This window comes from Cydia strobilella, chromosome 16 (genome assembly GCF_947568885.1).
Source record: "Cydia strobilella chromosome 16, ilCydStro3.1, whole genome shotgun sequence".
Taxonomy (NCBI): Eukaryota; Metazoa; Arthropoda; class Insecta; order Lepidoptera; family Tortricidae; genus Cydia; species Cydia strobilella.
This window is the reverse complement of record NC_086056.1, coordinates 9,658,205-9,672,678: the sequence shown is the minus strand read 5'-3', so window position 1 is coordinate 9,672,678 and position 14,474 is coordinate 9,658,205. Positions and strand designations below refer to the sequence as shown.

Sequence of the window (14,474 nt, the reverse complement as noted above, 5' to 3'; positions counted from 1 at the left end):
TTACCAAGCTTCTATTTTTGCCCGGCTTCTTTGCTTTAGTCATTATTCTGAGGGCTTCGCGTTCCCCGCGCGCCGCACGAGTCAGCGCCTTACGTAGCGTCTTACGTAGGCGATCGACGCGCGAACGCAAAGCGAAGCGGCTAAATCAATCCTTTGATACCCATAGAAGTGTCCTACGTGACGTGAGCGATCTCGCGTCAGGCGGCGTGGAAGAAACAAACCGTTCTTACCTATGTAAGTGTCCTAGCTTTATTTTCTCGGTAATATTGGTCTTGGTCCGCACGGCCTGGGTAGTGTTACATAATAAATAAACTACAACTAATATTCCAAGCGGAACTCCTTTTCTAATAAGTGAAAATAGAAAAAGAGTTCCGCTTGTAATATTAGTCGTAATTTATTATGCAGCACGGCCCTGATTTGATCGGACAATTTAATCAGATTGGCAAAAAATTGTCCTGTCTGGACTCCACTATTTTTCTCATTGCAACGTTTTTGTAATCACTCAGTCGGCGGTCGATCTTGGTTTTGGTAGGGTGTGCGACGGCGAAGTAAGTACTTGTGCGTCTTGGTGTTGTCTCTTGGGATATTTTTAATTCTTTTGGTTTTCTTCGCGAATGATGTGTTCCTTTTCCTTCAATAAATAGTTTGTTATTTCTTATGGTTGCGTATTTGCGTTCGAGATTTTGTGTGACCATGCAGATACAGCGTAACCTGTATTTTAACCGACTTCAAAAAAGGAGGTTATCAATTATTTATTGTATGTATGTTACCTTTGAACTCCGTCATTTCTGAACCGATTTGGAAAATTATTTTTTGTGTGAATGTATATGGGGCATTTTCTATGAAAAGGGACCTTATTGTCGATGGCGCTTACGCCGCACAGCGTCGCGCGGCATTGTATTTATATCGGAGCATCGTTAATAATGGCGTAAGCGCCATCGACAATAAGGTCCCTTTTTATAGAAAATATCACATATAGTCCCTAGTTGGTCCTGTTTTTGGTAAAACCCAGTTTTGATGATGGGATCCGTGAGGAATCCAGAGAACACCTCAAATCATATAGGCATTTAATATACATATACAGCGATTTTAGTATTTTCATCAACAAACCAAGCATTCTCATCCAAAATATTGTCATTTTAACTGCTGATGATGACCAGAACGGGACTCTAACAACGCATATTTCACTTTTGGCGATTTGTCCTCTTCGTTATGTATGTTAAGCAAGTAAGTTCTAGGGCCTTACCACAATGTTTTTAAAAACGATCTTCACTTACACCGATATTTGTCTCTGGCCCGCAACTGGATCGCTTTAACATGAAAAGGATGACGCTATAGGAATCGTATAATCTATTACGTTTTATCCTTGTAACGTTTGATCGCTCCAAAACCAGAACCGTTCTGTAGTTAACTTACTGATTTATACATTTATTTTTCTTCGGGTTTGATAAGTAAACATCTTTAGGTATAAAAATTATTAATATTAGTAACAAATTAATTTTTAACAAGCAGAAATGTCTGCGAACCACTAATAATAATAACCACTCATAATTAATGAATTTTTCCACTTTTAATTTTATTCTAAGCTTAATAACAAACTTTGTATAAGATTTAATGTTTTTTCAGCAAAAAAAAGATAAACATAAAAAAATGTTTCATGTCAGTTCGTTAATGCTGAAGTTCAGAACGTCTCGCCCTTGACAGGTAGGTGAGGTAGGTAATAAAATAGTAGATTGTTAACCAAGGGATGAAAGGCACTCATTTTTGCCGAGGTATTTTGGTGCTCGAATGCAGTGAGAGCGCCAATAGTCCGAGGCTGAAATGATGCCTTTCACCCGAGTTAAACACTCTACTTTTCATTTCGAATACGAGGAAAGTAAAATGCATGTGTTTTTTTTAAACATGACTAAGTATACATTTTTATAGTATTTCTTGAGGGTACTTTCAATTAACAATTAAGGCAAAAGTATCGTTATTTATGGAATGAAAAGTCAAATATCGGAATGGAAATTGTATAACAAATCCATTTAAACTCTAATTTCAATTGTTTATCGTACAAAATATTAAAAAAATCGTACTTCGAACGTAAAATGCTCTAGTGCAGACACGTATCATTTTCTGCACACCTTTTAGAACAACAATGACCCTCTTTCAGAGCATGAGAAATGAAAAAGTTTTTGTTGTTTACCTATTTGAAGTGCTTTGCTTCGCGGTCGGATATCGCAGAATGTTTAGTTATGTTAGCGTGTTTTGCGGGTTGGGGTATAGCGAACTCGCAACTTCAGATCGCTCTAGTTCCTAAACTGCCAAGTTTATAAAAAAACTTCTATCAATAAAAGATGCTTATTATAATGTTTTCTTGAGTTTAAAAAAAGTAACAAAAATGCAAAAAAATTTTTTTTTGCATTTTTTATTCTTTAAAAAAAATCCGACTTCAAAAAGGATAAAATAAAATATTTTATTAACGTTTTAGATGCGCTAGTAACTGAAACGTTTGAAATCGGTGCCAAGCCAAATTTAACCTTTTGAACGCTTTATGTCATAAACAAAAACGTCACTGCCACGCCAAGGTAACGGGCGCAAGCGAGCGAATGTAAACTTGAGTGTCAACGGTACTTTGACAGCGTCCGCCATAACCCGTATGCTTAATTGCCACCGGCGTGCTATAAAAAAAAAAAAAAAAAATAGTGGTCCTTGTCCTTGGCGACCACTTTAGTGGCTCTTGGCGTTCAACAGGTTAAAAACTTCGCACCGACTACAAACGTTTCAGGTACAGGTACTACTATATCGATATAAACGGGATAATATTTTATTTTGGAGAAAATAAACTAACCGACCGACAAGTTGAAAAAAAAAGTCAAAAAAGTGAAAAGGAGTTTTTTAAGTCGGTTTTACTTTTTTAAAGATTAATTTTATTAACGCAGTAGATAGGCCTTTTGTCGTATTTATATAATATTGCTGGCGGTACGCCAAAAAACGCTGCAAATAGTGTTAAAAGCATGAAAATCGGTACTATCGATAGGCTATTTGAATCAATTTGACCCGTAGCACCAAAAAAATAAAAAAGAAGCGGAGTTACGACATCTTTTTTCTGTATAGGTAGGAAATACAATTTTGCTCAGAAACCTATCGTGTGTGATATTAAATGAAAAGGCTTTTTGAGCCGATTCTAAAAATGTATCACATCACATCATTACAAGTCATTTCAGTATTTTTTTTTTATTAGAATAAAAATAATTTCCAATGCCCATCAAGTTTTGGCTTCTCCAGATACGATACCGCTCAATGATTTTTGTAAAATATACCTCAAATTATATCTAATATCCTCATGTCTAACCCTAAGAAAGCAATTTTGAAGATGTCACATTTGTCAAAGACGCCTAGTCTTACTAAGATGGCATATAGTCGAGAAATTCGGACGGGCACCGCCGTGGCGGGGTGGCCTAGGGGTTCATGGCGTTAGCCGCGATAGCTAAAGACGCCGGTTCGAATCCGGCCTTCACCACTGGAGGGCTTCGTCACTTTTTCTTTAATATATGACATCTATTACAGCTTTTAATTTATATATAGTAGTGTGACTACTTTAAAAAACACATCAAAATATTTAATAAAATAATTTGATTTGTTCTCAAACTTGTTCATGTCACATTTAGTTTTTTTTTCATGACGTCATAACTCCTTTAGTTTTTTTTGGTGCTACGGGTCAAATTGATTCAAATGGCCTAAAGGTCAATCGTACCGATTTTCATGTTTTTAACACCATTTGCACTATTTTAGTGAATTTCGGGGTGTACCGCCAGCACCATAATTTTTCAATCGTTTATAATGTCTCTGTTTATTCGTTTAAATCTATTTTTAGCGGGTGACCGTACCCATTTTTACCTACTCGGCTGGCTCCTTCGATATATCCGTTTAGTTATATGTATATATTTTAGGATATCGTAAACATGTTGTTCACTCGGTGACATAATTCTGATTCCGTATCTGAGTGACGTTCGTCCAGTCGTATATAATTATTGTTTTTGTTGGGTCATTGTGGTGATTGCAATTGTGTGCAAAAAATTTGTATGGAGCTCGAGAAGTTCCGTCTGTAGCTTCAGATTTTCCTTTTTTACAAAAGAGATTATTTATTTTAGGTGACATTACTCACATTCTAAAAGTTACGAAACCAAAGATAATAAGCATTATTTACTTCACCGATCACGGCTCAGAACATGCAAGACTGCAGTGAACGATCCTCTGTGGAGAAAATAGTGCTTTTTGGAGATTATGTATGATGTTATCTCGGGCCTTGTCAAAAAGCAAGCTAGTGTGGAGAACTTTGAGCTGGCGGATGTCAGCATAATCTATAATTTTTAAGAAAAAAAACCGACTTCAATGGGGGATGCTGGTGAGATTATTGTTGATGGTGCACTCTTAGAAAAAGGCAGCATCTTTCGCCTAATTAGGCATTTCTCAGAGGTGGCTTTTTTACGTGTACGGGGACTACGGGGGCATAAACACATGAATTTATTGCTTAAAAAATCTGAATTAAATCATACAAATCCATCAGCATCTGATACACCTGGACAACTAGTAAAACATTCCATATAGTATATATATATATATATATGTATATATATATAGATATTGTTAGAAAATAAATGTTAAGTGCTAAAATTAACGAACAGTGGGTATGTGCCACACCCAGATTTGTTTTCATAACTTAAGACGGGAATTTTGTTTTAATTTTTAATGTTGGTTCACGTATTCTACAATAGTCTATTATTTAACTCAAAATAATTTACGTATTAATATTATCAAATAAATCCAATTATTCGACTTGTCCCGCGGCAAGGCGTGATTACACTGGAATTTATAAACCTTGTCGGCATTTTAAAAAGGAATATACCAGGAACGCCGCGCCGCGTGCGCAGGTACTCAGGTAGCTTCAGTCGTCGCGCCACGATTACCGGCGAGAGCAGACGTCGGCTCCCGGGTCTGCAAGCGGATTTCGTAAAGGTGTGTTCGGCATTCGGTGGTTTAGTTACGTGATTTTTTTAATTCGGTGAAGCAATTAATTGTTTAAGGGGCTACCTGAGGTTTTCATCGATTTTTGACAAGTTTTGAATCGTATCTCCTACTTTTGCACTACATATAAAATTATAAGACAAGCGGCTATCGGTTCTTCAATCTTTTATCTCCAAATTGAAAGTGAAAAAAATTAATACTTATTTATTTATGATTGTTTTAAACATTGTCTAAAAAAACACTTTTTTCGTATCTCGATTGCTGTGAAAGATCTTACTTATACGAAATCTACATATTTGGGTTCGTCTTAGACGTCTCTAAAAATTTGTCTAAGGTTTTAATTTTAAACTAATTAACACAAAAGTTATGGCCAGAAAACTAGTTTTTTGGCCTAACATTGTTCAACTTTGATGCCAAATATTTCGAAAACAATGAACTTTGAAGTAAATATGGGATACTATATTGCTAAAATCCGTTGTTGTTAATATGATAAGCTACAAAAAACATTAGAAAACTAAGGGTTTCAAATCGAAGGTCATTGGGCATGGGATCCCCTTAAGTGCTTGTGCTTTTTTCGGTTTGATAGTCCGTAAGCTACCCTCAGAGGTATGTGATTTTGATATTAGAAACTCTTGTAAATACTATGATTATTATTTCTGTAATTATTTAATAGCGATTAAAATTGAATTCAGTGGGTGTGATTACCGCGGATTCGGTGGGTTTTTGACCACCGAAATCAAAAAATAGTCCACCGTTTTCAATCTTTACTATAAAATGTTCATTATTTTTGTACTTTACAGTATACAACGATAATTTAAATTGTAAATGTTAACATATGCTTGTAACATGTGCATATTGTGCATGTCCAAATAACAGTACAATCTGCAATCTTATATGAACATGCATACAAAAAGCAGAAAATTGATAATAAAACTATTTTAGTGCTAAAATAATATTGTTTTATTAAAATCTTAGTAAATTTTGAATTCATTGGCACCTGTTTATGAATATTGATTTCGGTAAGTGTGTTTGATTTCAGTGTTTTGAAAAACTTAAATATCTCGCGAACTTAATTGTATTTTAAGCTTTGACTCAAAGATTTTAAACCTAATTGTTGATTTTAACATCATATGTCTATAAAGTTATGAAAAAAAATCGGCACCGAAGTCACGCACCGAACGTCACCTCTGAGAAATGCCCTTAATGTAGAAAAGGAGGTTAAACCACACACTTTTCTCGTTTCTGTGAGGATCGCAGTTCTAACCTAACCCAATTTTCTGATAGCAGTTCGGTTCTGGAGGATCGCAGTTCAAACGTAACCTAACCCACTTATCTAGTAGCATTTCGTTTCTGTAAGGGTCGCAGTTCTAACTCTCCGGGTCCGAGTCCAGGGCCGGGTCCGAGTCCAGGGCCGGATCCGAACCGGGTCCGGGTCCGAGTCCGAGTCCGGGTCCCAGTCCAAGTCGAAATCGCCAAACGTGTACTATGCGTCGTTGAAGAGTTCCGTTCCGATCATCATCAGAAGCTCCACTTTATCAAATGCGACAGTTTTTAATGTACGAGTAAATGCTTCATTATCTGGTGAAAATGCAAAAATCTCTATACGTATGCCTTTAAGATTTGAGGAGTTCCGTCGATTCCTCATGGATCCCATCATCAGAACTCGAGCTTGACAAAAACGTGTCTTAAAAACTTAACTTGCTTAACAAACATAACGAAGAGGACACATCGCCAAACGTGAACTATGCGTCGTTGTATGCCTTTAACATTTGAGGAGTTCCCTCGATTCCTCATGGATCCCATCATCAGAAACGCGTTTTGACAAAAACGGGACCAATCTGTATATACTTACAATAAAAAAAAGAATTTCCAAAATCGGTTCAGAAATGACGGAGATATGGAGTAGCATAAAAACAAAAGAAAACAACTGAATTGAGAATGAGAACCTCCTCCTTTTGGAATCTTGAAGTCGGTTAAAAATAGGGAGAAGGAGTTTGGGCAAGCGCAATTTTGGTCGGTACAGTACAATATGTCGGGCCATGCTCAGTGTAGGGTTCCGTAGTTACCCTTCCGTCACAATAGGCTAAACTGGAGTTAGTATAGAAGATTGTTAACAAACGGATTAAATGTTGTTTAGTGCCTTTCACCCGAGTTAAACAATCTACTTTTCATATTGAATACGAGAAAAACAAAAATATTTAGGTGCAGGAATGACCTTATCTAGGTTAGACATCGTGGGTGTTTGGGCGATGAGCTTGATTAAAAGTTAAAACACTATATGATCAACTAGCACTTTAATTTACAGGGTAACAACCAATAAATCACTAATTGTGACGACCCATGGCTAAAGGCCACTACACTACAGCAGGCGGGCAAGTTCGCTCTTGATCAGATAGATGGCGCCACGTTGTGCGCCGTTACCTCACTACAATCGATAGAACAATCAGCTAGCGAATTCACTACGTTATCGGAGTAACTTCAATCTTATTTGGGTAGATGGCGCTACTGCTAAGCGCCGTCAAATACAAGGTAAATTTGCATCATCAGTACCCGTATAGCCATAATTTTTTCCTTAGAATCGGAGAATTACAATATTTATGAAAATATTGGCCAAGAGCATGTCGGGCCATGCTCAGTGTAGGGTTTCGTAGTTACTATTCCGTCAGAATATGCTAAACGGGGGCTATTAGTATCATGTACACACAAGCAAAAGTTTTGCAGCGCTTTGTACGTCTTTTTACTAAGAAGAGAAGACTTTTTGCAGTAACTCAAAAAAGGCTGGACCGATTACATTCGCTATAGTTTTCATTGAAAGTATTTATTAAGCTTTTATATGGTGACCCATGGTTCAAAAGTTAGAGGGGGGGCACATATTTTTTTTCTTTCGTAGCGATTATTTTCGAATATATAGGTATAGTTGGTCAAACCTTGTGTGTTGGTTTAGTTTTTCCTATGTGACTCTTCAATGCGCAAGATGTTTAGAAATTGTAATGTCATCCCAGGAGAACCTCTGACTAGTCAGCATAGAATCCTAGTAGCTTGCCTTCGAATGCCCATCTGGAATACAAAGCGTAAAAGTAAACCCCGTCCCCAAATTAAATGGTACAATTTGAAAACACCCAAAGGAGAACAGGCCATAAACAGAGTCGAAGAATATCTCAAAATTCCAACGGAGTCACAAGACGCTAACACGACATGGAACGAATTCCACAATCGAATCACTAGTATCGCCAAAGAAGAACACGACGTATCTAAAGGGAAACCGAATACCGGAAAAGATGCCAGCTGGTGGTCCGATGACGTCAAAGAAAAGCTCAGAGAAAAGAAAAACACGTTCAAGGTATGGCAAGAAACAAAAGCGGATGACGACAAAGACGCATATAACATTGCAAATAAAGCGGCTAAAATAGCCGTTGCCATCGCTAAGGACTCTGCCGACAAGACTTTGATCTCCAAACTAGAAAACGCTGAATCAGATAAGGAAATATTCAAAATAGCCAGACAACGCAGGACTACAAACAAATCAAGTACATCAATGATGCAACAGGAAACTTAAACGACAGACGATGAAATTAACAACACATGGCAAGAATATTTCCAACACCTGTTCAATGAAGAATTCCCACATGAGCAGCCTGTGCCACTTCCTGCGGTATCTGGCCCTATTGAATCTATAACTCCACCTGAAGTGCAACGCGCTATCTCTGGTATGAAAAATTGTAAAGCCACCGGTCCGGACGAAGTCCCAGCGGAGCTCTGGAAAAAAACTGGGTACATCAGGAATAATGTGGCTTACAAATCTCTTTAATCAATTTCTTACATAATATTGTCTTCGGTTACCGCGATAGTTACTCATGAAATAAAACTATGAAAACGGATTATATCGCGTATATTGAATTTATAATACATCCCGACGTTTCGAACTCTTTACAGCGTTCGTGGTCAACGGGTGACTCACCCGTTGACCACGAACGCTGTAAAGAGATCGAAACGTCGGGAAGTATTATAAATTCAATATACGCGATATAATCCGTTTTCATAGTTTTATTTCAATTTCTTACATCTAAGAAGATGCCAGATATGTGGAGAATCAGTAATATGGTACCATTCTTTAAGAACAAGGGGAATATCGCTGAATGTGAAAACTATAGGGCCATTAAACTAACCTCTCATACCCTAAAAATATGGGAAAAAGTCATTATCGGTAGGCTAAATATACTCCCTGCCATAACCACAAACCAGTGTGGTTTCACCCCCGAGTCGGCACTACGGATGCTATACACTGTGTGAGAATACTGATGGACAAATATAAAGCCCTAAAAAAGGACCTTCACCTCATTTTCATAGATTTGGAAAAGGCCTTTGACCGAATACCACGCAAGCTCATATGGCAAGCACTTCGAGCCCAAAGGATACCAGAGCAATACATCAGCATCATACAAGACATGTATAACAGCGTAACAACGCGAGTGGTGTCACCAGCAGGTGTAAGCAACAGTTTTGAGGTCAGAGTCGGTGTGCACCAAGGATCTGCTCTCAGCCCTCTGCTTTTTAACATCGTTATGGACTACATCACCAAAGATCTCCAAAAACCAGCCCCATGGACACTTTTATACGCTGACGATGTAGTTCTCATTGAGGAATCACTACCGGAAATCCAAATAAATTTGAGCAGATGGCTCAAAGCCTTAGAAAGCAGTGGCTTACGGGTTAGTCGTAAAAAGACTGAGTACATGCATTAACATATTTAGTTTTAATTTAGGATTAGTTATTTTATTTTATTTTAAATGTAAATGTAATTGTATATGGAAATTTTATTCTGAAATAAATTAATTGAATTGAATTGAATTGAATTGCGATTTCTCTGGGAAAAAGAGCGACAATCAAGCACCACTGACTATCCAAGGTACACCATTAAACCAAGTAGAGGAATTTAAGTACCTGGGATCCGTAGTCAACATCAAAGCAAACACGGAGGATGACATATCCAATAGAATCATAACTGGCTGGCTCAAGTGGAGATCGCTCTCCGGCGTTCTCTGTGATGCAAAAATACCCATTAAGACCAAGAGTTCCGTGCATAAGCGAGCGGTCAGGCCGGCCTTGCTGTATGGATCCGAGTGCTGGGGAGTTCGAAAGCAGGACGAACAAAAAATGCATGTCACCGAAATTAAAATGCTTCGATGGGCTGGGGGTGTGACCAGACTAGACAGGATCCAAAATAGATACATCCGGGGGTCGTTCAAAGTGGCCGAAATACCGCATAAAATTCAAGAAAACCGCCTGCGCTGGTTCGGCCACGTAATGCGCCGAAATGAAGACCACATGACTGGAGAGGTACTGGCCATAGAAGAAGGCAAAAGAGGTAGAGGCCGCCCACCAACCACCTGGATACATACAGTCCAAAAAGACTTGCTGACGACGGGCTTAATGCCAGAAATGATGCAAAACCGCCAAGTTTGGCGAAAAAGTATCAGGAGGGCTGACCCCGAATAGGGATAAAAGCCAGGGGATTGATTGATTGATTGATATAGTTGGTCAAACCAATTTGTCAGTCAGTAACAACCAGGAAAATTATACTCATCCCTTTCTTTTGGGTGCTAGTACTAGTGTAAGACAAAGATAGTATGATTCTCTCTGTCTATGTTTGAAATGAGACAGTCCTTTGACAAACTATAATCACTTAATCAAAAAACCGGCCAAGTGCGAGTCGGACTCGCGCACTAAGGGTTCCGTACCATTACGCAAAAAAGGCAAAAAAATCACGTCTGTTGTATGGGATTTTAGATTTGAGTTGATTGAATAAAAGGTAAATTGCGGTTTACGATTTACGACGTATTAAAAAAAACTACTTACTAGATCTCGTTCAAACCAATTATCGGTGGAAGTTTGCATGGTAATGTACATCATATATTTTTTTTAGTTTTATCATTCTCTTATTTTAGAAGTTACAGGGGGGGGGGGACACACGTTTTACCACTTAAAAAAATTATATTAGAAACCTCAATATTATTTTTGAAGACCTATCTATAGATACCCCACACGTATGGGTTTGATGAAAAGTTCTAAGTATGGGGAACCCCTGAAACTTATTGTTTTTTTTTGTGTGAAAATCTTAATGCGGTTCACAAAATACATTTACTTACCAAGTTTCAACAGTGTTCTTATAGTTTCGGAAAAAAGCGGCTGTGACATACGGACGGACGGACAGACAGACATGATGAATCCATAAGGATTCCGTTTTTTGTCATTTGGCTACGGAACCCTAAAAATGGTTGTTGGAGACCCCTAATTCATTTGAGTTAAAGCGAAACCAAAATTTCAAAAAAAAATCCATTTTGTATGGTACCTACCCTAAAAAAAAATGTTTTTGTTTTATTTTACGACTTTTTCGGCTTGGTTGATTTATACATTCTATGCCAAAGGGAACATCCAAATATTCCGAAATATGTTTTTCCGATTTTTATAACCACAATTTCATAATCCCGATTTTTTATAAGACCGAAATATCAAAATTACGGTTTTTAAAAACACGATGGAATAAAATCACGAATGTTCTATTTCCGAAAACTTAAAATCCGATTGTCATTTCACCGAAAGCTTAAAGTTCCGATTTAACACTTTTCCGAAAATATTTTTTTTTGTCTCAAAACCGAAATTCGTGATATTCAAAAAAAGACTCACGTTTCATTAATTCGGTATTCAGAAATTCGGTTTTTTGTAAGGTCGGAAAAATGAAATCCGTGATATTCAAATGAAGACTCACGTTTTAGTTATTGTTACAGGTGCCTGTCGTGTCGCATAACGTTAAATTCTGCATAAAATATTTTTGGCATAAAAATTCGGCATACTTTAATAAATTCGGCAGAACTGCGACCCTCAAGATAACGAACTGTTGCCAGAAAAGTGGGTTACGTTAGGTTAGAACTGCGACCTCCAAGAAAACGAACTGTTGCCAGAAAAGTGGGTTACGTTAGAACTGCGACCCTCAAGAAAACGAACTGTCGCCAGAAGTGGGTTAGGTTAGGTTAGAACTGCGACCCGAAAACGAACTGTTGGCAGAAAAGTGGGATAGGTTAGGTTGGAACTGCAACCCCCAAGAAAACGAACTGTTGCCAGAAGTGGATTAGGTTAGATTAGAACTGCGACTGCGACCCTCAAGAAAACAAACTTTAACAATATATTCGGAATATCGTTATTTGGAAATTTAAAAATTGGTATATTTAAAGTAGGAATCACGTCAATTCGGAATTATAAAATTCGGAATAAGGGCAATTCAGAATTCGTGATTTTAAAAATCGTAAATGTTAAATTCGGCGTTTGTCACTGTCGGAATTGTTATAATCGGAATTATGTAGTTCGGAATTTAAAATTTCGGAATAATGGCATTGCGGCACCATAGTAGATACCACCATGGCCTGTCATGTGTCCGGAGCGCCCACAGGCCACAGGTTTACAAGATTCGGCTTTTCGGGGTTGCGGAAATGTAAATCTTTGTGATTTTCATCATTCGTAATTACGACATCCGGAATTTTGATAGGTCTAGCATTTAAAAATCGCAATGTTAAAATTCAACATTCTAAAATTCGGCATTTTAAAATTCGGCATAAAATTTTTCGGAACTAGTATGTAGTGTCCTCCGGCCGGGCGTCCCTACACTACATCTAGTATGTAGTGTACCCCTATGCCAAATTTCAGCCTTCTAGCACTAACACAGAATCGGACAGACAGACAGACGGACATGGCGAAACTATAAGAGTTCCTAGTTGACTACGGAACCCTAAATACACATATTGCAGGAAACTGCAGTAATTTTAAATTGATTTGTTACTCAAAATATGAAAATCAGCGGGCTTGCCTTGCCTCTTACCGTTTAATTTTTTACTTTTTCGTTCTAAAACTGCCAATAGTCAACGGCATTACTCATTCAGCCAATGAAACTGTTTTAGAGAAATTAAATATTAAATAACAATTAAATGAGTAAAATAAGCAATTTTTATCTTACATTTTACTTTATTTACATACCTAAATAATGCCAAATAACTTTAAAAACCCATTTAATGTCGTAATAACGTTTTTAATACAGTTGCTCAAATAGTGCTACTTTTCGTGGCTGTTTAGCGTGCGGAAAGTTGGTTTTCGCGAACTAGGTAGTGCTTTTTACTTTTCCAATTTTTTTAAACTTATACTTGTTCCAATTCATGACTACTACTTATTGATGATTGTTTATATTAGTTTCCTTTAAACGTCGTAATCAACATAAAAACATACTAGTGTGTTCACTTTCAACCTTTTTGCAGGATGCGGTGATCTTGGGCATCAATGGTGCATGTGGAGGAATCGAGTTGATCATCAACGACATAGCGACATTTACAATGCGAGACACCAAAACTAAGACTGCCAAATCATTCGCGATTCGGGATGAAATTATAAATATTTTTAAAAACAACCCGAAAAATATTGTTTTGGCAACTAACACTACTATAACAGCCAAGTCTCAAGCAGAAGTACACCACTCCTCGTCAGCATCACACCAGTCACGTCAACCACTTTACACAGATACACAGCCAGGCTCCCGTGACATTGAGCATTGTAGTCCTGATAAAATCAAAATTGATACCCAGAAAAAATCTTCTAGCACACGTTCACAGGCATCTGCTATTTATTATTATTATATTATCATTATATTATCATTATCAACCAGAATTATCAACTGCAGCCAGATTGAAGATTGGCCACAGTCTGCACTTGGTGGATCAAATTCTCAGCCTCTATTGCCTTCTCAGCGGGAAGGAAGGGCAAGTGAACAGTCAACCAGTGACACTGCATCCTCACAGCCAGGGTCAATTTCAAATATGTTGCAAACTAATATTCGTGTACCTCGAAGAGTTACAATAACCGGTAGCCCTAATATGAGAAATGTTAATTTAGCATCCAATGATGGACCTGATGGAACAAGAACAGTTACAATAACCGGTAGCCCTAATATGTCAAATGTTAATGTTCAATCCAATAATGGACCTGGTGGATCAAGAACAGTTACAATAACAGATAGCCCTAATATGTCAAATGTTAATTTTCAATACAATAACAGTGGAACAATAACACTTACAATGACCAGTTGCCCGAATATGTCAAACGTTAATTTTATTTTCAATGCTGGACCTGGTTCAACAATAACATTTACATTAACCAATTGCCCTAATATGTCAAAAGTATCATTTATTTTCAATGCTGCACCTGGTAGAATAATAACAGTTTCATTAACAGATCGCCCTAATATGTCAAACGCTGAATACGTTTACAACTAAGGTAGTCACAATCATGTTAATCTCTTGATTCGCAAAATGCCCTAGTATACCTATATTATACAACGCATAATTATTGATAATTATTGTGAATTAGTTATTGTGAAATAATATACACAACTTTCCTAAAATGTATCTTAAAATACCTTAAATTAA

General features: G+C 37.4%; 3 protein-coding genes across 4 annotated transcripts in view; all 3 read left to right on the top strand.

The window, feature by feature from the left end:
• The window catches only part of LOC134748305 (uncharacterized), an 80,002-nt gene extending 65,637 nt beyond the window's left edge, over positions 1 to 14,365 (top strand). Inside the window, exon 3 of one of the 2 annotated variants that reach the window (XM_063683057.1) lies at positions 13,311 to 14,365. In XM_063683057.1, the coding sequence (XP_063539127.1) occupies positions 13,311 to 14,321 (1,011 nt within the window). In that variant the 3' untranslated portion in view covers positions 14,322 to 14,365. The remainder of the gene's footprint in view (positions 1 to 13,310) is intronic. The other variant, XM_063683058.1, reaches the window with a different exon arrangement.
• LOC134748293 (luciferin 4-monooxygenase-like) overlaps positions 1 to 14,474 on the top strand; it is a 126,899-nt gene that overhangs the window by 14,058 nt on the left and 98,367 nt on the right. The window lies entirely within an intron of this gene.
• Positions 6,243 to 14,474, top strand: part of LOC134748306 (CCA tRNA nucleotidyltransferase 1, mitochondrial) — a 240,801-nt gene continuing 232,569 nt past the window's right edge. The window contains exon 1 of the mRNA XM_063683059.1: positions 6,243 to 6,254. The gene's annotated coding sequence lies outside the window, so the exon portion shown is untranslated. The remainder of the gene's footprint in view (positions 6,255 to 14,474) is intronic.